The 24,291-nt window shown below is 40.3% G+C and overlaps 1 protein-coding gene across 1 annotated transcript in view; it reads right to left on the bottom strand.

Moving 5' to 3' along the window:
* UGGT2 (UDP-glucose glycoprotein glucosyltransferase 2) overlaps nucleotides 1-24,291 on the bottom strand; it is a 991,813-nt gene that overhangs the window by 668,141 nt on the left and 299,381 nt on the right. Inside the window, exon 11 of the mRNA XM_053707835.1 lies at nucleotides 12,508-12,599. Within this exon, the coding sequence (XP_053563810.1) occupies nucleotides 12,508-12,599 (92 nt within the window). The remainder of the gene's footprint in view (nucleotides 1-12,507; nucleotides 12,600-24,291) is intronic.

Genomic DNA, 24,291 nt, shown 5'->3' with positions numbered 1-24,291 from the left:
GCACAAAAACCCTTTAGAGAGGTCCTAAATGTTCAGGGGACTCCTTCAGGGAAGCTGGATGTCTCAAACTGCAAAAACATAATTTATGCTTACCTGATAAATTCCTTTCTTCTGTTGTGTGATCAGTCCACGGGTCATCATTACTTCTGGGATATAACTCCTCCCCAACAGGAAATGCAAGAGGATTCACCCAGCAGAGCTGCATATAGCTCCTCCCCTCTACGTCAGTCCCAGTCATTCGACCAAGAATCAACGAGAAAGGAGTAACCAAGGGTGAAGTGGTGACTGGAGTATAATTTAAAAGATATTTACCTGCCTTAAAACAGGGCGGGCCGTGGACTGATCACACAACAGAAGAAAGGAATTTATCAGGTAAGCATAAATTATGTTTTCTTCTGTTATGTGTGATCAGTCCACGGGTCATCATTACTTCTGGGATACCAATACCAAAGCAAAAGTACACGGATGACGGGAGGGATAGGCAGGCTCATTATACAGAAGGAACCACTGCCTGAAGAACCTTTCTCCCAAAAATAGCCTCCGAAGAAGCAAAAGTGTCAAATTTGTAAAATTTGGGAAAAAGTATGAAGCGAAGACCAAGTTGCAGCCTTGCAAATCTGTTCAACAGAGGCCTCATTCTTAAAGGCCCAAGTGGAAGCCACGGCTCTAGTGGAGTGAGCTGTAATTCTTTCAGGAGGCTGCTGTCCAGCAGTCTCATAGGCTAAACGTATTATGCTACGAAGCCAAAAGGAGAGAGAGGTAGCAGAAGCTTTTTGACCTCTCCTCTGTCCAGAATAAACGACAAACAGGGAAGAAGTTTGGCGAAAATCTTTAGTTGCCTGCAAGTAGAACTTGAGGGCACGAACTACATCCAGATTGTGTAGAAGACGTTCCTTCTTTGAAGAAGGATTTGGACACAAAGATGGAACAACAATCTCTTGATTGATATTCCTGTTAGTGACTACCTTAGGTAAGAACCCAGGTTTAGTACGCAGAACTACCTTGTCTGAGTGAAAAATCAGATAAGGAGAATCACAATGTAAGGCTGATAACTCAGAGACTCTTCGAGCCGAAGAAATAGCCATTAAAAACAGAACTTTCCAAGATAACAATTTTATATCAATGGAATGAAGGGGTTCAAACGGAACACCCTGTAAAACGTTAAGAACTAAGTTTAAACTCCATGGCGGAGCAACAGCTTTAAACACAGGCTTGATCCTAGCTAAAGCCTGACAAAAGGCCTGGACGTCTGGATTTTCTGACAGACGCCTGTGTAACAAGATGGACAGAGCTGAAATCTGTCCCTTTAATGAACTAGCTGATAAACCCTTTTCTAAACCTTCTTGTAGAAAGGACAATATCCTAGCGATCCTAACCTTACTCCAGGAGTAACCTTTGGATTCGCACCAGTATAGGTATTTACGCCATATTTTATGGTAAATCCTTCTGGTAACAGGCTTCCTAGCCTGTATCAGGGTATCAATAACCGACTCAGAAAAACCACGTTTTGATAAAATCAAGCGTTCAATTTCCAAGCAGTCAGCTTCAGAGAAGTTAGATTTTGATGTTTGAATGGACCCTGTATCAGAAGGTCCTGTCTTAGAGGTAGAGACCAAGGCGGACAGGATGACATGTCCACTAGATCTGCATACCAAGTCCTGCGTGGCCATGCAGGCGCTATTAGAATCACTGATGCTCTCTCCTGTTTGATTTTGGCAATCAATCGAGGAAGCAGCGGGAAGGGTGGAAACACATAAGCCATCCCGAAGTTCCAAGGTGCTGTCAAAGCATCTATCAGAACTGCTCCCGGATCCCTGGATCTGGACCCGTAGTGAGGAAGTTTGGCGTTCTGGCGAGACGCCATGAGATCTATCTCTGGTTTGCCCCAACGTCGAAGTATTTGGGCAAAGACCTCCGGATGAAGTTCCCACTCCCCCGGATGAAAAGTCTGGCGACTCAAGAAATCCGCCTCCCAGTTCTCCACTCCCGGGATGTGGATTGCTGACAGGTGGCAAGAGTGAGACTCTGCCCAGCGAATTATCTTTGATACTTCCATCATTGCTAGGGAGCTTCTTGTCCCTCCCTGATGGTTGATGTAAGCTACAGTCGTGATGTTGTCCGACTGAAACCTGATGAACCCCCGAGTTGTTAATTGGGGCCAAGCCAGAAGGGCATTGAGAACTGCTCTCAATTCCAGGATGTTTATTGGAAGGAGACTCTCCTCCTGATTCCATAGTCCCTGAGCCTTCAGAGAATTCCAGACAGCGCCCCAACCTAGTAGGCTGGCGTCTGTTGTTACAATTGTCCAGTCTGGCCTGCTGAATGGCATCCCCCTGGACAGGTGTGGCCGATAAAGCCACCATAGAAGAGAATTTCTGGTCTCTTGATTCAGATTCAGAGTAGGGGACAAATCTGAGTAATCCCCATTCCACTGACTTAGCATGCACAATTGCAGCGGTCTGAGGTGTAGGCGTGCAAAAGGTACTATGTCCATTGCCGCTACCATTAAGCCGATCACCTCCATGCATTGAGCTACTGACGGGTGTTGAATGGAATGAAGGACACGGCATGCATTTTGAAGCTTTGTTAACCTGTCTTCTGTCAGGTAAATCTTCATTTCTACAGAATCTATAAGAGTCCCCAAGAATGGAACTCTTGTGAGAGGAAAAAGAGAACTCTTCTTTTCGTTCACTTTCCATCCATGCGACCTTAGAAATGCCAGAACTAACTCTGTATGAGACTTGGCAGTTTGAAAGCTTGAAGCTTGTATTAGAATGTCGTCTAGGTACGGAGCTACCGAAATCCCTCGCGGTCTTAGTACCGCCAGAAGGGCACCCAGAACCTTTGTGAAGATTCTTGGAGCCGTAGCCAATCCGAATGGAAGAGCTACAAACTGGTAGTGCCTGTCTAAGAAGGCAAACCTTAGATACCGGTGATGATCTTTGTGAATCGGTATGTGAAGGTAAGCATCTTTTAAATCCACTGTGGTCATGTACTGACCCTTTTGGATCATGGGTAAGATTGTCCGAATAGTTTCCATTTTGAACGATGGAACTCTTAGGAATTTGTTTAGAATCTTTAAATCTAAGATTGGCCTGAAAGTTCCCTCTTTTTTGGGAACCACAAACAGGTTTGAGTAGAACCCTTGTCCTTGTTCCGACCGCGGAACCGGATGGATCACTCCCATTAATAACAGATCTTGTACACAGCGTAGAAACGCTTCTTTCTTTATCTGGTTTGTTGACAACCTTGACAGATGAAATCTCCCTCTTGGGGGAGATAATTTGAAGTCTAGAAGGTATCCCTGAGATATGATCTCTAGCGCCCAGGGATCCTGAACATCTCTTGCCCAGGCCTGGGCGAAGAGAGAAAGTCTGCCCCCCACTAGATCCGGTCCCGGATCGGGGGCTCTCGGTTCATGCTGTCTTTGGGGCAGCAGCAGGTTTCCTGGCCTGCTTGCTCTTGTTCCAGGACTGGTTAGGCTTCCAGCCTTGCCTGTAACGAGCAACAGCTCCCTCCTGTTTTGGTGCAGAGGAGGTTGATGCTGCTCCTGTTTTGAAATTCCGAAAGGGACGAAAATTAGACTGTCTAGCCTTAGCTTTGGCTTTGTCTTGAGGTAGGGCGTGGCCCTTACCTCCTGTAATGTCAGCGATAATTTCTTTCAAACCGGGCCCAAATAAAGACTGCCCCTTGAAAGGTATATTAAGTAATTTGGACTTAGAAGTAACATCAGCTGACCAGGATTTTAGCCACAGCGCCCTACGTGCCTGTATGGCGAATCCTGAGTTCTTAGCCGTAAGTTTGGTTAAATGTACTACGGCCTCCGAAATGAATGAATTAGCTAGTTTAAGGACTCTAAGCCTGTCCGTAATGTCATCTAGCGTAGATGAACTAAGGTTCTCTTCCAGAGACTCAATCCAAAATGCTGCCGCAGCCGTAATCGGCGCGATACATGCAAGGGGTTGCAATATAAAACCTTGTTGAACAAACATTTTCTTAAGGTAACCCTCTAATTTTTTATCCATTGGATCTGAAAAAGCACAGCTATCCTCCACCGGGATAGTGGTACGCTTAGCTAAAGTAGAAACTGCTCCCTCCACCTTAGGGACCGTTTGCCATAAGTCCCGAGTGGTGGTGTCTATTGGAAACATCTTTCTAAATATTGGAGGGGGTGAGAACGGCACACCGGGTCTATCCCACTCCTTAGTAACAATTTCAGTTAGTCTCTTAGGTATAGGAAAAACGTCAGTACTCGCCGGTACCGCAAAGTATTTATCCAACCTACACAGTTTCTCTGGTATTGCAACGGTGTTACAATCATTGAGAGCTGCTAAGACCTCCCCTAGTAATACACGGAGGTTCTCCAATTTAAATTTAAAATTTGAAATATCTGAATCCAATCTGTTTGGATCAGAACCGTCACCTACAGAATGAAGCTCTCCGTCCTCATGCTCTGCAAGCTGTGACGCAGTATCAGACATGGCCCTAGTATTGTCAGCGCACTCTGTTCTCACCCCAGAGTGATCACGCTTGCCTCTTAGTTCAGGTAATTTAGACAAAACTTCAGTCATAACAGTAGCCATATCTTGTAATGTTATCTGTAATGGCCGCCCAGATGTACTAGGCGCCATAATATCACGCACCTCCCGGGCGGGAGATGCAGGTACTGCCGCGTGAGGCGAGTTAGTCGGCATAACTCTCCCCTCGCTGTTTGGTGAAATTTGTTCAAATTGTACAGATTGACTTTTATTTAAAGTAGCATCAATACAGTTAGTACATAAATTTCTATTGGGCTCCACCTTGGCATTGGAACAAATGACACAGATATCTTCCTCTGAGTCAGACATGTTTAACACACTAGCAATAAACTTGCAACTTGGTTATAATCTTTTTTAGCAAAAACGTACTGTGCCTCAAAGAGGTACTAAACGATTAAATGACAGTTGAAATAATGAACTGAAAAACAGTTATAGCATCAAACTTTAAAACAACACAACTTTTAGCAAAGGTTTGTTCCCATTAGAAAAATAACAATAATTAAATTTGACATAAAAATTACAGAGCAACGTTTTTATTCACAGTCAATATAAAATTCTCACAGCTCTGCTGAGAGAATCTACCTCCCTCTAAAGAAGTTTGAAGACCCCTGAGATCTGTCAGAGCTGAACCGGATCATGCAGGAAATATAAGAGTAACTGACTGGAATTTTTTGATGCGTAGCAAAGAGCGCCAAAAACGACCCCTCCCCCTCACACACAGCAGTGAAGAGAAACGAAACTGTCATAATTAAAACCAAACAACTGCCAAGTGGAAAATAATGCCCAAATATTTATTCACTCAGTACCTCAGAAAAGTAAACGATTCTACATTCCAGCAAAAACGTTTAACATGATAAATACTTATTAAAAGGATTAGTGACTTTTAACAGAGTAGTTCCGGTGAAATACCATCCCCAGAATACTGAAGTGTATACATACATGTCATTATAACGGTATGGCAGGATTTTCTCATCAATTCCATTCAGAAAATAAAAACTGCTACATACCTCAATGCAGATTCATCTGCCCGCTGTCCCCTGATCTGAAGCTTTTACCTCCCTCAGATGGCCGAGAACAGCAATATGATCTTAACTACTCCGGTTAAAATCATAGTAAAAAACTCTGGTAGATTCTTCCTCAAACTCTGCCAGAGAAGTAATAACACGCTCCGGTGCTATTGTAAAATAACAAACTTTTGATTGAAGTCATAAAAACTAAGTATAATCACCATAGTCCTCTCACACATCCTATCTAGTCGTTGGGTGCAAGAGAATGACTGGGACTGACGTAGAGGGGAGGAGCTATATGCAGCTCTGCTGGGTGAATCCTCCTGCATTTCCTGTTGGGGAGGAGTTATATCCCAGAAGTAATGATGACCCGTGGACTGATCACACATAACAGAAGAAAACTAATGCACAATTTAGGCCGAAAAAGGCCCCTCCCAGCCTGTACTCACAGTGAGAGAGCATAAAAAAACTATCCCTAGGCAAAATCTAGTCAGCCATGTGGAAAAAACTGGGCCCCAGAATAAAGTTTTATCACCAATATGTAATAAACGTTCATACACCTTCAGCAAACATTATATCTATTCAGTGATGTGAGTAAATAAAAAAAAATATTACCCTTTACAGCAAGCATGATACCAGTCGTTATTAAATCACTGTAATCAGGCTTACCTTAAATAAATCCGGTATTGTCAGCATTTTCTAGCATATCATTTCTCTAGAAAAATTTAAAACTGCACATACCTCATAGCAGGAGACCCTGCACGCTATTCCCCCAGCTGAAGTTACCTCATCTCTTCAGTTATGTGTGAGAACAGCAATGGATCTTAGTTACAACCTGCTAAGATCATCAAAGACCACAGGCAGACCCTTATTCAACTTTCTGCCTGAGGCTAAAATAGTACAACTCCGGTACCATTTGAAAATAACAAATTTTTGATTGAAGATAAACTACATTAATGCACCACATCTCTCTAGCTACTTCCTATCTTGTCGAGAGCTGCAAGAGAATGACTGGGAGGTGGCAGTTAGGGGAGGAGCTATATAGACAGCTCTGCTGTGGGTGATCCTCTTGCAGCTTTCTGTTGGGAAGGAGAATATCCCACAAGTAATGGATGATCCGTGGACTGGATACACCTTACAAGAGAAAACAGATATAGAAATAATATGATGTGCAAAATATTGTGGCTTAATAAAGTTCCTTGCAAAAGTTTTTGCGTTTGAAAAAGAAACTCTTATAGTTGTAACCAGAGATTCATTGCCAGCAGTCCCCTATTAATTCCCTCTATGGATATTTGTTCAGTGTCTTGGGGAGTACAAAATCCTGTATCTAAGGTCAGTGTTGTTAATCCCAGGAAACAATGCTCTATGAGCAGTGGAATATTTCCGCTCGGTGAGCGGAAGGGAGTTTGTTGCCATTGCAACCCAGTTGCACCCACGTGACCTATGTGCACATGACACTAAGTTAAGGGTCAAATGGGTACAGTGTGAAATGTCAGTATAAACAGTAACAATTCTTTGTAGCGGTTACGTTTTTATACTTGCGACTTTGTTTCTTTTGCAACTCCTAGATGGTTCCTCTGTATCTGCTATGCACCTCCCTCCTTTCTGTGTAAGAAATCCTCAGGGTGGGTGTAGGATGTTTGACGTTTCCTTTTAGTGGCAGAAATTACCCCAAGTGGTCTAAGTCGTCATTTTGTCTTTGTCTGTGCTCGATATAATTTCATTCATATTAGAGTTTTGATGTCCAGATTTATTTTAATATGTTAAGAGGCTATTACTATCTTTCAAATTTACCTCTTCCTTTGCTTTAGTTAATATTTGTGGGTCATAGCCTCTTTCTAAAAACCTATTTTCTAAAATGTGTGTCTGTTTCTCATAATGGTTCAATTTCAAACAATTTCTTTTAATTTGTAAATACTGTCCTTTTGTTTGTTCTCTACCCATTTTCCAAAGTGACAGCTTTTAAAATGAATAAAATTATTAGAGTCCGGGGGGCGTGTCCGACCAGCGACCAAGATGGCTGCTTGCTAATTTTGGCTGATCGAGGAGTTGTTAAAGCCGTTGTTTATCCCTCCTTTATTCCACACACTAAGCTTGTATCTGAGGATCTGAAGCTCCTTTACATCTGTGGAGTTACTTTGAGTACTTTCTATCTGAAATTACAGCCTAGCAAACAGAAATAGAGAAGGTACGCAGCGGAGGCCTGACAAAGGCCTAGACCTTCATCTACCCCTCCACTTTCCTGATCTACAAGTCAGACTAACCAGCCATTTGCGCTGAAGAACTACATTGATAGTGCATAGAGACGTTTTGATACCTCAAACCTTTAAGCTATAACCCACTTGTAGCTAGTAATTGATTTCGCTACTGTTGTGGGGACGGCTCGAGCTGACCTGGAGTTGCTTCGTTACTAGCATGGATTGCCTGGGTTCATGGGAGACGACAGTGACACAGCTGCTGATAGATCGCTTTGCAGCGCTGGAGAGAGACCTTTGTGCCCTGTTTGAGTCAGGGGTGAAGGCATCGCATTGTGGACCGCGTCCACAGATACAACTAGATCTGAAACAGGAACCTAAACAAGAAGGCGCTGATTTAGTGGAGATTGATGTGACCGAACAGCAAGCTCAGATGCCGCCGGAGGATCTCCGCTACCAAACGACAGCACAGCCCTCAGGGGAAATTATTGCATCAAACCTTCTAGCGGAGAGTAGGGCTTTAAGAGCAGTTCCGAGTTATTCGTATGACAAGCAGTCAAGTTCACTTGCCCGTATAAATCTTGAAGCTCTTATCTTACAGAGGAGACGGCATAAGAACATACAGCGAACTGCAGTAGATGACATTGTCCCATCTCCGTTCTGGCAGAAGACCCGGCAATCGGCTCAACATTTATGGACATGGAAGGATTATTCTCTATACGGCTACCGCCTTAATAAATCTGGTGTAGGTTAAACTATTGACTTTCCAAGATGGAGTTGCAATCTGGCATTTGGGACTAACATTGGCTAGATGATATATCTTAAACATGTCCTAAATAACTAGTTGTAATTCTGATATATTTATTCACATCCCAGTACCCTGTCTCGATATTTTGTGCTAGTAGAGTTATTAGCCTGTTGATAGTGAAATCGCTACTAACATCCTACTCACTGATAATGAGAATGTTTATCTTTATTTCTTTCCACGTTAAGAAGGTTTAATAGTTAGGGGCAACGGAGCAGCTAATGAATTGGTTGCAGCATGTGCAGACACTTCTAGACTGGCCGCTGTTGTTCTCAGGAAATACTTGAAGCTTTAACAAACGTATAAAATAATACACCTGTCATGAATATGTTCTATCCTCATTAGGGGTAAAGTCAACGAGCATATTACCCTAGCAGCTAATCTCACAAGTGACTGTATATTGTTATATGTTATAGTTTGCATTCTACCTTCAAAGTAATCTGAGGTTTTATTGTATCCTACATGTTTGCTTATGTCTCAGACAGTTCTTGCCTTCAAGAAAGTGTTGTTGTGTGATCTCTGCACATAGATTCATATTTATATTTCAATTAACAGGTATATAAGGGACCTGATATTTATAAAACCCTCCTGTAATTTTCTTTTTTATGTAATAGAGGTCCAAGAGTGGCTTCACTTTTGTCATAGGAGGTAGAAACCTGAGGATTAGTTTTGGATAGTTTTTGTTTTATTTTAGCATATCACAACTACTTAGATATATAGGCCGAGTTATTTTTTATTCTATTGTCCATGTATGCATTTATTTGCTCTTATGCCATTCCATTGCCTTGGAACATACCATCTGTTTGTTTGTACTATTATATGTCACAATCTATGTATGTCTATTTTAATCCTCAATAAAAATATTTAAAATAAAAAAAAAAAATCCAAATAAAATTTTTTTTTTATTAGAGTCCACCTCTCTTTAAAGTGTGTTGTGGTAACCAATTCTCTTCTGTGAATTCGATATCTAAGTCAAGGAAGATCATGTGTTTTTGACTTATCTCATGGGTAAATGTTATCCCCATATCATTGGTATTTATATCTTTGAGCAGTTCTTCTAGTCCAAACACGTCTCCTTTTCACACAAAGATCACATTGTCAATATATCTCCTATATAGCACAATATTCGCACCCAGTTTATGGTTGGGAAATAATAATTCCTCCCAATAGCCCATAAACAAATTTGCATAACTGGGTGTGAATCTTGTGCCCATTGCTGTACCTCTTTTTTATATAAATAATTTTTTATCAAAAGAAAAATAAGTTTGGTTTAAAATGAAATCTATTCCCTTTAAAATAAATTCCCTTTGTTCAATTTTTAATGTATTATCTTTTTCAGGTAGAATTCCACAGCCCTTAATCCCAATTCATGTTGAATTATAGTATACAGTGAAGTAACGTCGCATGTGACTAAGGTATACTCTGACTCCAATTTTAGTTGTCCCAATTTTTTTAAATTTGAGTTGTGTCCTTTAAGTATGAAGTCACGTACTGCTGAAGGAAAGGATCTATATACTGCAATCGATTGGCTGTTAGTGATTTGATGCCCGATATGATCGGTCTCCCTGGGGGATTTGTTAAACTCTTGTGTATCTTTGGTAAAAAATAAAAGATTGAAATATTTGGGAATCTGGGGTATAGAAAATGACAGTATATTCTTTTGAATTAAAGATGTTTTTAGATTTTGCTTCATCCAATATATTTGATAATCTTGCCGAACATTTTTTTGTTGGATCCATTTTTAATTCCTTATAGGTCCCCTTATCTCCTAGCAGTCTGTATGCTTCTTGTATATATTTCTATTTGCCCAGAATAACTACCCCACCCTTGTCTGCTTGTTTTATTATTATACTCTTATTTTGTAGATTTCTAAGGACTGAGATTTCTTTGGTAGTCACATTTTTCGTAATATTTTTCCTCAACCTGCAATTTTTTATTTCTTTTTGCACCAATTTCTAAAATAGTTCAAGATTCCTCCTCTTTTCATTAGTCGGATAGCATTTTGACTTGAGTTTTAAATCTGAATGTCTGAACTCTGGTGTAATGGAAGGTTGGTTTAGGTAGTGTTTGCCAGTTTCTGCTTATTAGATTTTTCTTAAAATATCTTAACGTTAACTTTCTAATAAACTGACTGACATGTACATGTGTGCTAAATTTATTCAGCTTTGTTGTAGGTGCAAAATTAAGACCTAGGTTTAACACTTTTTTTTTCTTCATTATTTAGTACTTTATTGTTTAAATAGAATATTCTATTTTTATTTATTTCACTCTCTTTGGTTCCCTGTCTTTTTCTCCCTCCTCTTGTCCCTATCTTACTCTTTTTCTTAGGGGGGGGGGATAGTTTTTTTTTCTTTTGCTAAGCCTTGTTTTTGGGGGCTGTTCTCTAAAAAATGATCCTCATTGTCTACATAGTGTTCCTCATCCAAAGCAACAAATCTATTAGATGTATCTAAATCCCAGTCTCTGTTGTTTGTTCTAAAGTTAGAATATTTTGGTCTATGTGTACCCTTACTATTACATCCATCATTATATCCCCTAGGTCCTTCTCTATAATTTCTGGTTCTTAGTTCTCTCCAGTCTTCCTGTTCATCTTGTCTGTATGAGTTATTTTTATTATAATATCTATTGTTTCTTTGTTCTCTCCATCCTTCCTGTTCAATTTGTCTATATGAGTTGTTTTCATTATAATATCTATTGTTCCTTTGATAAGGCTATCTATTGTACTCTCTATTGTGTTCTAGTCTTTCTCTTTTGTATGATTGGTTATCATAATTATGTTCAAATCTTTGGTTATAACAATTGTGGTATGGTCTTATATTGTTAGTTTCATATCTTTGGTTATATCTAGTGTAATAAAATCTATTTGATTATTGTCTTTCTCCTGTGTCTGAATAATAACTTTTATAGTATGGTTTATCACTTGATTGATGCCTTTCTTCTGTATGTGTGTGTCTTTGATGATGTTGGTTTCCCTTATTGACTCTTGAGGAAGAATTATTTCTATGTATTCTTTGAGGTGAGTGTAAATTTTGTGAAATTTCTGTAGTGAGTATCTCAAGTGATTCTTCTTCCATATTTTCTTGTGTATTAGTGTCTAAGTAGTCATTTTTGTCTCTATTCAGTTTCCTCCATTTAACTTCCTGTAGAGGGATTTAATAGGGGACTGCTGGCAATGAATCTCTGGTTACAACTATAAGAGTTTCTTTTTCAAACGCAAGCACTTTTGCAAGGAACTTTATTAACTTTATTAAGACACAATATTTTGAACATCATATTATTTCTATATCTGTTTTTTTTTTTCATTTTTATGTTTATTGTCATATGCGAGTCTGACATTGATTTTGTTTTATTTATATAAAGGGAGACGTCCCTTCAGTGTATTTTATGTGCTTTTAAAGTGATTAAATTGTTTTATATTCAGCAATTAGTATATTATATTTATTACTTATTCATATCCATGCTTTTTAGTGCTGTATCTTTTATTTCTATCAAGTGTTCTCTTGGTATCCCTTGTTAAAAAAGAATACGCACATATCCTACACTAGTGGGAGATAGTTGCTGACTGGTGCCTGCACAAATTTGTCTCTTGTGATTGGCTAACTAGATATATTCAGCTAGCTGCCAGTAGTACAATGCTGTTCCTTCAGCAAAGAATAACAAGAGAATGAAGCAAATTTGATAATAGAAGCAAATTGGAAAGTTGTTTAAAATGGTATGTTTTATTCCTTTAAACAGGAACAGAAAGCACATATTTCAGAACTCCAACTGAAAAATACATTGTAGTTAGTAAATCTAATGCATATTTATACCTATTACGTCACCCTGCAAACATAATTAAAAAAATACAATTGGCATTTACAAGCTAAAGGTTGCTGAGTACTTGGAAAATATTATTTTAGTAACACATAAAACACTTGCTAGTCAAAGGTCATTGACTAAAAGCAATATAAAATAAGCCATACCTGAAGGAATTATGAACATCCAAATCAATGTGAAGGCCATTTATGTATAAACTTGTGTCTCCAGAGTGAATTCCAAATGTCTCTGTTAAATGCTTTTGAGAAAATAAAGGGGATGATGAATTCCATATAAATGTTATTAAATGCAATTACATTTCTGCCCTAATTAAAGGAATAGTCTAGTCAAAATTGATCCTTTTTTGTTCTCTTGTTATCTTTATTTGAAAAAGCAAGAATGTAAGCACAAGAGCCGGCCCATTTTTGGTTCAGTACCTGGGTAGCACTAAATGTAGCCACCAATAACCAAGCACTACCCAGGTGCTGGACCCAAAATATGCCAGCTTCTTAGCTTACATGCAAATAAAGATAGCAAGAGAATGAAGAAAAATTGATAATAGGAGTAAATTAGAAAGTTGCTTATTGCATGCTCTATCTGAATCATGAAAGTTTAATTTTGACTAGACTATTCCTTTAATAGTGTATTTATTATATAAACTTGTAGGACACAGCTTAAAAACATAATTTATGTAACAACTTACCTGATAAATTCATTTCTTTCATATTGGCAAGAGTCCATGAGCTAGTGACGTATGGGATATACAATCCTACCAGGAGGGGCAAAGTTTCTCAAAATGCCTATAAATAAACCCCTCACCACACCCACAATTCAGTTTAACAAATAGACAAGTAGTTGGGTGAAAAAGAAAGGAGTAAAAAGCATCAACAAAGGAATTTGGAAATAATTGTGCTTTATACAAAAAAATCATATCCACCATAAAAAGGGTGCGTCTCATGGACTCTTGCCAATATGAAAGAAATGAATTTATCAGGTAAGTTCTTACATAAATTATGTTTTCTTTCATGTAATTGGCAAGAGTCCATGAGCTAGTGATGTATGGGATATAAATACCCACACAAGAGTCACTAGAGAGGGAGGGATAAAATACCAGCCATTCTCCGCTGAGAAAATTAAATCCACAACCAAAAAAAATAAGTTTTTCTCATAAATGAAAGAAAAAAAATTAAAACATAAGCAAATAAATCTAACTGAAACAGCTGCCTGAAGAACTTTTCTACCAAAAACTGCTTCCGAAGAAGCAAATACATAAAAACGGTAGAATTTAGTAAATGTATGCAAAGAAGACCAAGTTGCTGCTTTGCAAATCTGATCAACTGAAGCTTCGTTCTTAAAAGCCCACGACGTGGAGACTGATCTAGTAGAATGAGCTGTAATTCTCTGAGGCGGGCCTGACACGACTCCAAATAAGCCTGATGAATCAAAATCTTTAACCAAGATGCCAAGGAAATGGCAGAAGCCTTCTTACCTTTCCTAGAACCAGAAAAAATAACAAATAGACTAGAAGTCTTCCTGAAATTTTTTGTAGCTTCAACATAATATTTCAAAGCTCTTACCAGATCCAATGAATGCAAGGATTTCTCCAAAGAAATCTTAGGATTAGGACACAAAGAAGGGACAACAATTTCTGTATTAATGTTGTTAGAATTCACAACCTTAGGTAAGAATTTAAATGAAGTCTGCAAAACTGCCTTAGCCTGATGGAAAATCAGAAAAGGAGATTCACAAGAAACCAACACCTTCCAAGAAAGTAGTTTAATTACAAATAATGCATAGGCTCAAAAGGAGGAGCATGTAAGGCCTTCAAAACCAAATTAAAACTCCAAGGAGGAGAGATTGATTTAATGACAGGCTTGATACGGATCAAAGCATGTACAAAACAGTGAATATCAGGAAGCTTAGCATTCCTTCTGTGAAATAAAACAGAAAGAGCAGAGATTTCTCCCTTTAAGGAACTTGTAGACAAACCTTTATCCAAACCATCCTGAAGAAACTGTAAAATTCTAGGAATTCTAAAAGAATGCCAGGAAAATTTAAGAGAAGAACACCATGAAATATTAGTCTTCCAAACTTGATAATAAATCTTCCTAGAAACAGATTTACGAGCCTGTAACATAGTATTAATCACTGAGTCAGAGAAACCTCTATGACTAAGCACTAGGCATTCCATTTCCATACCTATAAATTTAATGATTTGAGATCCTGTTGAAAAAAAACGGACTTTGAGACAGAAGGTCTAGCCTTAATAGAAGTGGCCAAGGTTGGCAGCTAGACATCCAAACAAGATCCGCATACCAAAACCTGTGAGGCCATGCTGGAGCTACAAGCAACACAAGCGATTGTTCCATGATGATTTTGGAAATCACTTTGGAAGAAGATCTAGAGGCAGGAAGATATAAGCAGGTTGGTAACACCAAGGAACCGCTAACGCATCCACTGCTCCGCCTGAGGATCCCTGGTCCTGGACAGGTACCTGGGAAGTTTCTTGTTTAGATGGGAAGCCATCAGATCTACTTCTGGAAGACCCCACATCTGAACAATCTGAGAAAACATCTGGATGGAGCGACCACTCCCCCGGATGTAAAGTCTGGCGGCTGAGATAATCCGCTTCCCAATTGTCTATACCTGGGATATGAACTGCAGAAATTAGACAGGAGCTGGATTCCGCCCAAGCAAGTATCCAAGATACTTCTTTCATGGTTTGGGGACTGCGAGTCCCACCCTGATGATTGAAATATGCCACAGTTGTGATATTGTCTGTCTGAAAACAAATGAACGGTTCTCTCTTCAACAGAGGCCACACCTGAAGAGCCCTGAAGATAGCACAGAGTTCTTAAATATTGATTGGTAACCTCGCCTCTTGAGGTTTCCAAACCCCTTGTGCTGTCAGAGATCCCCAGACAGCTCCCCAACCTGAAAGACTTGCATCTGTTGAGATCACAGTCCAGGTTGGACGAACAAAAGAGGCCCCTTGAACTATACGATGGTGATCTAACCACCAAGTCAGAGAGAGTCGAACATTGGGATTTAAGGATATTAATTGTGATATCTTTGTATAATCCCTGCACCATTGGTTCAGCATACAAAACTGGAGAGGTCTCATATAAAAACAAGCAAAGGGGATTGCGTTCAATGCTGCAGTCATGAGACCTAAAACTTCCATGCACATAGCCACTGAAGGGAATGTCTGAAACTGAAGGTTCCGACAAGCTGAAACCATTTTTTATCGTCTCTTGTCTGTTAGAGACAGAGTCATGGACACTGAATCTATCTGGAAACCTAAAAAGGTGACCCTTGTCTGAGGAATCAAAAAACTTTTTGGTAAATTGATCCTCCAACCATGTCTTTGAAGAAACAACACTAGTTAATTAGTGTGAGATACTGCAGAATGTAAAGACTGAGCTAGTACCAAGATATCGTCCAAATAAGGAAATAACGCAATACCCCGTTCTCTGATTACAGAGAGTAGGGCACCGAAAACCTTGGAAAAGATTCTTGGAGCTGTCACTAGGCCAAACGGAAGAGCGACAAATTGGTAATGCTTGTCTAGAAAAGAGAATCTCAGAAATTGATAATGGTCTGGATGAATCGGAATATGAAGATAAGCATCCTGTAAGTCTATTGTGGACAAAAGAAAGAATAGTCCTTTCTTTTGTCACCATTTTGAAAGTTGGCATTCTTACATAACGATTAAAAATTTTCAGATCCAGAACTGGCCTGAAAGAATTTTCTTTCTTTGGGACAATGAATAGATTTGAATAAAACCCCAGACCCTGTTCCTGAAACGGAACTGGTATGATTACTCCTGAAAGCTCCAGGTCTGAAACACACTTCAGAAAAGCTTGAGCCTTTACTGGATTTACTGGGATGCATGAGAGAAAAAACCTTTACACAGGAGGTCTCTGAATCCTATTCGGTACCCTTGAGAGACAATACTCTGAATCCAATGATTTTGGACAGAATCTGCCCAAAGGTTTTGGAAAAATCTTAATCTGCCCCCTACCAGCTGAGCTGGAATGAGGGCTGCGCCTTCATGCAGACTTGGGGGCTGGCTTCGGTTTCTTAAACGGTTTGGATTTACTCCAACTTGACAAAGGTTTCCAATTGGAACCAGATCATTTGGGGGAAGGATTAGGTTTCTGTGCCTTATTTTGTTGAAAGGAACGAACGCAGTTAGAAGCTTTAGATTTACCCTTAGGTCTTTTATCCTGAGGCAAAAAAACTCCATTCCCCCAGTGACAGTTGAAATAATTGAATCCAACTGAGAACCAAATAACTTATTACCTTGTAAAGAAAGAGATAGTAATCTAGACTTAGATACCATGTCAGCATTCCAATATTTAAGCCACAAAGCTCTTCTAGCTAAATTAGCTAAAGACATAGATTTAACATCAATGTTGATGATATCAAAAATGGAATCACAAATAAAATCATTAGCATGTTGAAGCAAGCAAACAATTCTAGACAAATCAGGATCCGTTTCCTGCTGCGCTAAACTTTCCAACCAAAAAGTTGATGCAGCTGCAACATTAACCATATAAATGGCAAGCCTGAGGAGATGACCAGAATATAAATAAGCTTTCCTTAGATAAGATTCAAGTTTCCTATCTAAAGGGTCTTTAAAAGAAGTACTATCTTCCATAGGAATAGTAGTATGTTTAGCAAGAGTAGAAATAGCCCCATCAACTTTGGGGATCTTTTCCCAAAACTCCAATCTAAGTGCTGGCAAAGGATACGATTTTTTAAACCTCGAAGAAGGAATAAAAGAAGTACCAGGCCTATTCCATTCCTTAGAAATCATATCAGAAATAGCATCAGGAACTGGAAAAACCTCTGGAGTAACCACAGGAGGTTTATAAACAGAATTTAAACATTTACTAGTTTTAATATCAAGAGGACTAGTTTCCTCAATATCCAATGTAATCAACACTTCTTTTAACAAGAAACGAATATACTCCATTTAAAATAAATAAGTAGATTTGTCAGTGTCAATATCTGAGGAAGGATCTTCTGAATCAGATAGGTCCTCGACAGATGAGGATAATTCAGTATGTTGTCGGTCATTAGAAATTTCACCAACTTTATGAGAAGTTTTAAAAGACCTTTTACGTTTATTAGAAGTCTGGATGGCAGACAAAGCCTTCTGAATCGCATCAGCAATAACATATTTTATACTCACAGGTATATCTTTTACAATAGATGTTGAAGGAACAACAGGCATAGTACTATTACTGATGGACACATTCTCTTCATGTAAAAGCTTATCATAACTATTACATACCACAGCTGGAGATATAATCTCCACAAATTTACAACAAATGCACTTAGCTTTGGTAGAACTGTTATCAGGCAGCAGGATTCCAACAGTAGTTTCTGAAGCAGGATCAGATTGAGACATCTTGCAAATGTAAGAGAAAAAAAACAACATATAAAGCAAAATTATCAATTTCCTTATATGGCAGTTTCAGGAATGGGATAAAAAAATGCAAACAGCATAGCCCTCTAACATAGAAAAAGGCAATAGGCACATAGGAATGGTGTTTTAAATAATGAAATTATTTGGCACCAAGTATGACGCACAACGTAACTGAAATTTTTTTGTCGCTAACAACATCCGAAAATGACACACTCGCGTCATTGACGACGCAACCTTGAGCAAGGAACTCGGCGTCAACTAAGACGCCGGAAATTACGAATTTGCGTCATCGGAAGTAACTTCACGCCAAAAAAATTCTCGCACCAAGAATGACGCCATAAACTTCGTCATTTTGCTCCCTCGCGAGCCTAATTTTGCACGTGAAATTTAAAGAGAAAACAGTCCATAGAAAAAAAGACTATACCCCAGGTAAGAAAAAATATTTTCATAAATATGAAACTGACAGACTGCAAAAGGAAATATACATAAACCCGACTCATGGCAAATATAAGTACAATACATATATTTAGAACTTTATATTAATACACAGAGTGCCAAACCATAGCTGAGAGTGTCTTAAAGGGCCACTAAACCCAAAATCTTTCTTTCATGATTCAGATAGAACATACAAATTTAAACAACATTGCAATTTACTTCTATTATTTATTTTGCTTCATTTTTTAGATATCCTTATTTGAAGAAAAAGCAATGCACATGGGTGAGCCAATCACATGAGGCTTCTATGTGCAGCAACCAATCAGCAGCTACTGAGCATATCTAGATATGCTTTTCAGCAAAGAATATCAAGAGAATAACACAAATTAGATAATAGAAGTAAATTAGAAAGATGTTTAAAAATGCATTCTCTTACTTTCTTTTCACATCCCAACAAGACGTATAGTCGCTTAGATTATATCTTTTCTAACCAAGCGTCCTTAACCTTGGTCAAAAGATGCGAAATCTCCCCCACATCATGGTCCGACCACTCCGCAGTAAAACTTAAAATCTCCTGGCCAGATACACCTGTGACACCATACATATGGAAACTAGATAATAACTTACTAAATGACCCAACCACCATAACAAAGATTAGCTCCACCATACAGGAATACTTCCACTTAAATACACTCTCGGTAGCTAATAAATACATGATCTGGGAAGCGCATAAGTGCGTGATCAGAGGGGAGTTAATTAAACTAAAAACTCAATACCAGAGATCGCAGAGACAATTATATAAAGACCTCTCAGACACGTTTGCCCGCCTAGATTTAGCCCATAAATTGTCCCCAACTGATCCGCTAATAACAGCTAGCCTACAAGATGCCAGACAAGCTCTAGATAACTTTCTTCAAATTGAGTACCAGGCACTTAGGACGAAAACCAACAGCATGTTCTTCCATGAGAGCAATAGATCAGGCAAGCTCCTAGCCAGGGCCTTAAAAAAAAAAAAGAGACTAAAATCATACAAACGAAATTAAGCGCCCCCACCCCCCCCGCTACTCTCACTACCACTGCAGACATCTTACAATCTTTCCACGACTATTATTCAAAACTCTATAACATCAACAAAATTTCCACACCAGGCGGACCCTCCCCGGAACTACTTTCTTATCTGGCGCAAGCACAGCTACCCAAAATAACACCTGAGCAAACTCGACATCTTAACAGCCCCATTTCCCAGTCCGAAATGCTTGTGGCTATTAAATCACTTGACAACGGGAAGAGCCCCGGCCCAGACGGCTTCACAGGGAAATATTATCACACTTTCTCCTCCCTACTCCTACCCCATCTCACTCAGCTTTTTAACGAGGTATCAGAAATTAACCCTTTCCCCCAATCAATGCTAGAAGCACAAGTTGCAGTACTACCGAAACCAGGCAAACCCCCCACCACACCTGCCAATTTCCGCCCAATATCCCTTTTAAACACAGATATCAAGTTATACGCCAAGGTACTTGCCACCCGTATTAATAATATACTGCCGCCAATCGTACACATTAACCAAGCTGGATTCACCCCCCCTTAGAGAAACCAAAGACAACACCACCAAAATCCTTCTTCTAATGAAATACGATGCCACCAATAGCATACCCTCCGCATTCATTTCTATGGATGCGGAGAAAGCCTTTGATAGGCTGGATTGGCTTTTTTTACGGACGACACTAAAACAATTTGGCTTCGAACAATCGTTCATAGGAAAAAACATAATTTATGCTTACCTGATAAATTCCTTTCTTCTGTAGTGTGATCAGTCCACGGGTCATTACTTCTGGGATATTAACTGCTCCCCTACAGGAAGTGCAAGAGGATTCACCCAGCAGAGCTGCATATAGCTCCTCCCCTCTACGTCACTCCCAGTCATTCGACCAAGGACCAACGAGAAAGGAAAAGCCAAGGGTGAAGTGGTGACTGGAGTATAAATTAAAAAATATTTACCTGCCTTAAAAACAGGGCGGGCCGTGGACTGATCACACTACAGAAGAAAGGAATTTATCAGGTAAGCATAAATTATGTTTTCTTCTGTTAAGTGTGATCAGTCCACGGGTCATCATTACTTCTGGGATACCAATACCAAAGCAAAAGTACACGGATGACGGGAGGGATAGGCAGACTCTTTATACAGAAGGAACCACTGCCTGAAGAACCTTTCTCCCAAAAATAGCCTCCGATGAATCAAAGGTGTCAAATTTGTAAAATTTGGAAAAAGTATGAAGCGAAGACCAAGTTGCAGCCTTGCAAATCTGTTCAACAGAGGCCTCATTCTTGAAGGCCCAAGTGGAAGCCACAGCTCTAGTAGAATGAGCTGTAATTCTTTCAGGGGGCTGCTGTCCAGCAGTCTCATAAGCTTAACGAATTATGCTACGAAGCCAAAAAGAAAGAGAGGTAGCGGAAGCTTTTTGACCTCTCCTCTGCCCAGAGTAAATGACAAACAGAGAAGACGTTTGTCGGAATTCCTTAGTTGCCTGCAAGTAAAATTTTAGAGCCCGGACTACATCCAGGTTGTGCAGTAGACGTTCCTTCTTTGAAGAAGGATTTGGGCATAAAGAAGGAACAACAATCTCTTGATTGAAATCAAATCAAATAAGGAGAATCACAATGTAAGGCTGATAATTCAGAGACTCTTCGAGCCGAGGAAATAGCCATTAAAAATAGAACTTTCCAAGATAACAACTTTATATCAATGGAATGAAGGGGTTCAAACGGAACGCCCTGTAAAACATTAAGAACAAGGTTTAAACTCCATGGTGGAGCAACAGTTTTAAACACAGGCTTAATCCTGGCCAAAGCCTGACAAAAAGCCTGGACGTCAGGAACTTCTGACAGACGTTTGTGTAACAGAATGGACAGAGCTGAGATCTGTCCCTTTAATGAACTAGCAGATAAACCCTTTTCTAAACCTTCTTGTAGAAAAGACAATATCCTAGGAATCCTAACCTTACTCCAAGAGTAACCTTTGGATTCACACCAATGTAGGTATTTACGCCATATCTTATGGTAAATCTTTCTGGTAACAGGTTTCCTAGCCTGTATTAAGGTACTAATAACTGACTCAGAAAACCCACGTCTTGATAAAATCAAGCGTTCAATTTCCAAGCAGTCAGCTTCAGAGAAGTTAGATTTTGATGTTTGAAGGGACCCTGTATCAGAAGGTCCTGTTTCAGAGGTAGAGACCAAGGCGGACAGGATGACATGTCCACCAGGTCTGCATACCAAGTCCTGCGTGGCCACGCAGGTGCTATTAGAATCACTGATGCTCTCTCTTGTTTGATTCTGGCTATCAATCGAGGAAGCAACGGGAAGGGTGGAAACACGTAAGCCATCCTGAAGTCCCAAGGTGCTGTCAGAGCATCTATCAGGACTGCTCCTGGATCCCTGGATCTGGACCCGTAACGAGGAAGCTTGGCGTTCTGTCGAGACGCCATGAGATCTATCTCTGGTTTGCCCCAACGTCGAAGTATTTGGGCAAAGACCTCCGGATGAAGTTCCCACTCCCCCGGATGAAAAGTCTGACGACTTAAGAAATCCGCCTCCCAGTTCTCCACTCCCGGGATGTGGATTGCTGACAGGTGGCAAGAGTGAGACTCTGCCCAGCGAATTATCTTTGATACTTCCATCATAGCTAGGGAGCTTCTTGTCCCTCCCTGATGGTTGATGTAAGCTACAGTCGTGATGTTGTCCGACTGAAACCTGATGAACCCCCGAGTTGTCAACTGGGGCCAAGCCAGGAGGGCATTGAGAACTGCTCTCAATTCCAGAATGTTTATTGGCAGGAGACTCTCCTCCTGACTCCATAGTCCCTGAGCCTTCAGGGAATTCCAGACGGCACCCCAACCTAGAAGGCTGGCGTCTGTTGTTACAATTGTCCAGTCTGGTCTGCTGAATGGCATCCCCCTGGACAGATGTGGCCGAGAAAGCCACCATAGAAGAGAATTTCTGGTCTCTTGATCCAGATTCAGAGAAGGGGATAAGTCTGAGTAATCCCCATTCCACTGACCTAGCATGCACAGTTGCAGTGGTCTGAGGTGTAAGCGTGCAAAGGGTACTATGTCCATTGCCGCTACCATTAAGCCGATTACCTCCATACATTGAGCCACTGACGGGTGTTGAATGGAATGAAGAGTGCGGCAAGCACTTTGAAGTCTTGTTAGCCTGTCCTCTGTCAGGTAAATCTTCATTTCTACAGAATCTATAAGAGTCCCCAGGAAGGGAACTCTTGTGAGTGGAACGAGTGAACTTTTCTTTTCGTTCACCTTCCATCCATGTGACCTTAGAAATGCCAGCACTAACTCTGTATGAGATTTGGCAGTTTGAAAGCTTGAAGCTTGTATCAGAATGTCGTCTAGGTATGGAGCTACCGAGATTCCCCGCGGTCTTAGTACCGCCAGAAGAGCACCCAGAACCTTTGTGAAGATTCTTGGCGCTGTAGCCAATCCGAATGGAAGAGCCACAAACTGGTAATGCCTGTCTAGGAAGGCAAACCTTAGGTACCGGTAATGATCTTTGTGAATCGGTATGTGCAGGTAAGCATCTTTTAAATCTACAGTGGTCATGTACTGACCCTCTTGGATCATAGGTAAAATTGTCCGAATAGTCTCCATCTTGAACGATGGAACTCTTAGGAATTTGTTTAGGATCTTTAAGTCCAGGATTGGTCTGAAAGTTCCCTCTTTTTTGGGAACCACAAACAGATTTGAGTAAAACCCCTGTCCCTGTTCCGATCGTGGAACTGGATGGATTACTCCCATTAACAAGAGCTCTTGTACGCAGCGTAGAAAAGCCTCTTTCTTTGTCTGGATTGTTGACAATCTTGACAGATGAAATCTCTCTCTTGGAGGAGAGTATTTGAAGTCCAGAAGGTATCCCTGAGATATTATCTCTAGCGCCCAGGGATCCTGAACATCTCTTGCCCAAGCCTGGGCGAAGAGAGAAAGCCTGCCCCCCACTAGATCCGATCCCGGATCGGGGGCCCTCAATTCATGCTGTTTTGGGGGCAGCAGCAGGTTTCCTAGTCTGCTTGCCCTTGTTCCAGGACTGGTTAGGTTTCCAGCCTTGTCTGTAGCGAGCAACAGCTCCTTCCTGTTTTGGTGCAGAGGAAGTTGATGCTGCTCCTGCTTTGAAATTACGAAAGGAACGAAAATTAGACTGTCTAGTCTTGGCTTTGGCTTTGTCCTGAGGCAGGGCATGGCCTTTACCTCCTGTAATGTCAGCGATAATCTCTTTCAACCCGGGCCCGAATAAGGTCTGCCCTTTGAAAGGTATATTAAGCAATTTAGACTTAGAAGTAACATCAGCTGACCAGGATTTTAGCCACAGCGCCCTGCGTGCCTGAATGGCGAATCCTGAATTCTTCGCCGTAAGTTTAGTAAGATGTACTACGGCCTCCGAAATGAATGAATTAGCTAGTTTAAGGACTCTAAGCCTGTCCGTAATGTCGTCCAGAGTAGCTAAACCAATGTTCTCTTCCAGAGACTCAATCCAGAATGCCGCTGCAGCCGTGATCGGCGCAATGCATGCAAGGGGTTGCAATATAAAACCTTGTTGAACAAACATTTTCTTAAGGTAACCCTCTAACTTTTTATCCATTGGATCTGAAAAAGCACAGCTATCCTCCACCGGGATAGTGGTACGCTTAGCTAAAGTAGAAACTGCTCCCTCCACCTTAGGGACCGTTTGCCATAAGTCCCTTGTGGTGGCGTCTATTGGAAACATTTTTCTAAATATCGGAGGGGGTGAGAACGGCACACCGGGTCTATCCCACTCCTTAGTAACAATTTCAGTAAGTCTCTTAGGTATAGGAAAAACCTCAGTACTCGTCGGTACCGCAAAATATTTATCCAACCTACACATTTTCTCTGGTATTGCAACTGTGTTACAATCATTCAGAGCCGCTAAAACCTCCCCTAGTAATACACGGAGGTTTTCCAGTTTAAATTTAAAATTTGAAATATCTGAATCCAGTCTGTTTGGATCAGAACCGTCACCCACAGAATGAAGTTCTCCGTCCTCATGTTCT

This window comes from Bombina bombina, chromosome 3 (genome assembly GCF_027579735.1).
Source record: "Bombina bombina isolate aBomBom1 chromosome 3, aBomBom1.pri, whole genome shotgun sequence".
NCBI classification, from domain to species: domain Eukaryota; kingdom Metazoa; phylum Chordata; class Amphibia; order Anura; family Bombinatoridae; genus Bombina; species Bombina bombina.
The sequence above is the reverse complement of the archived record's forward strand: the minus strand, read 5'-3'. Positions and strand labels throughout refer to the sequence as shown.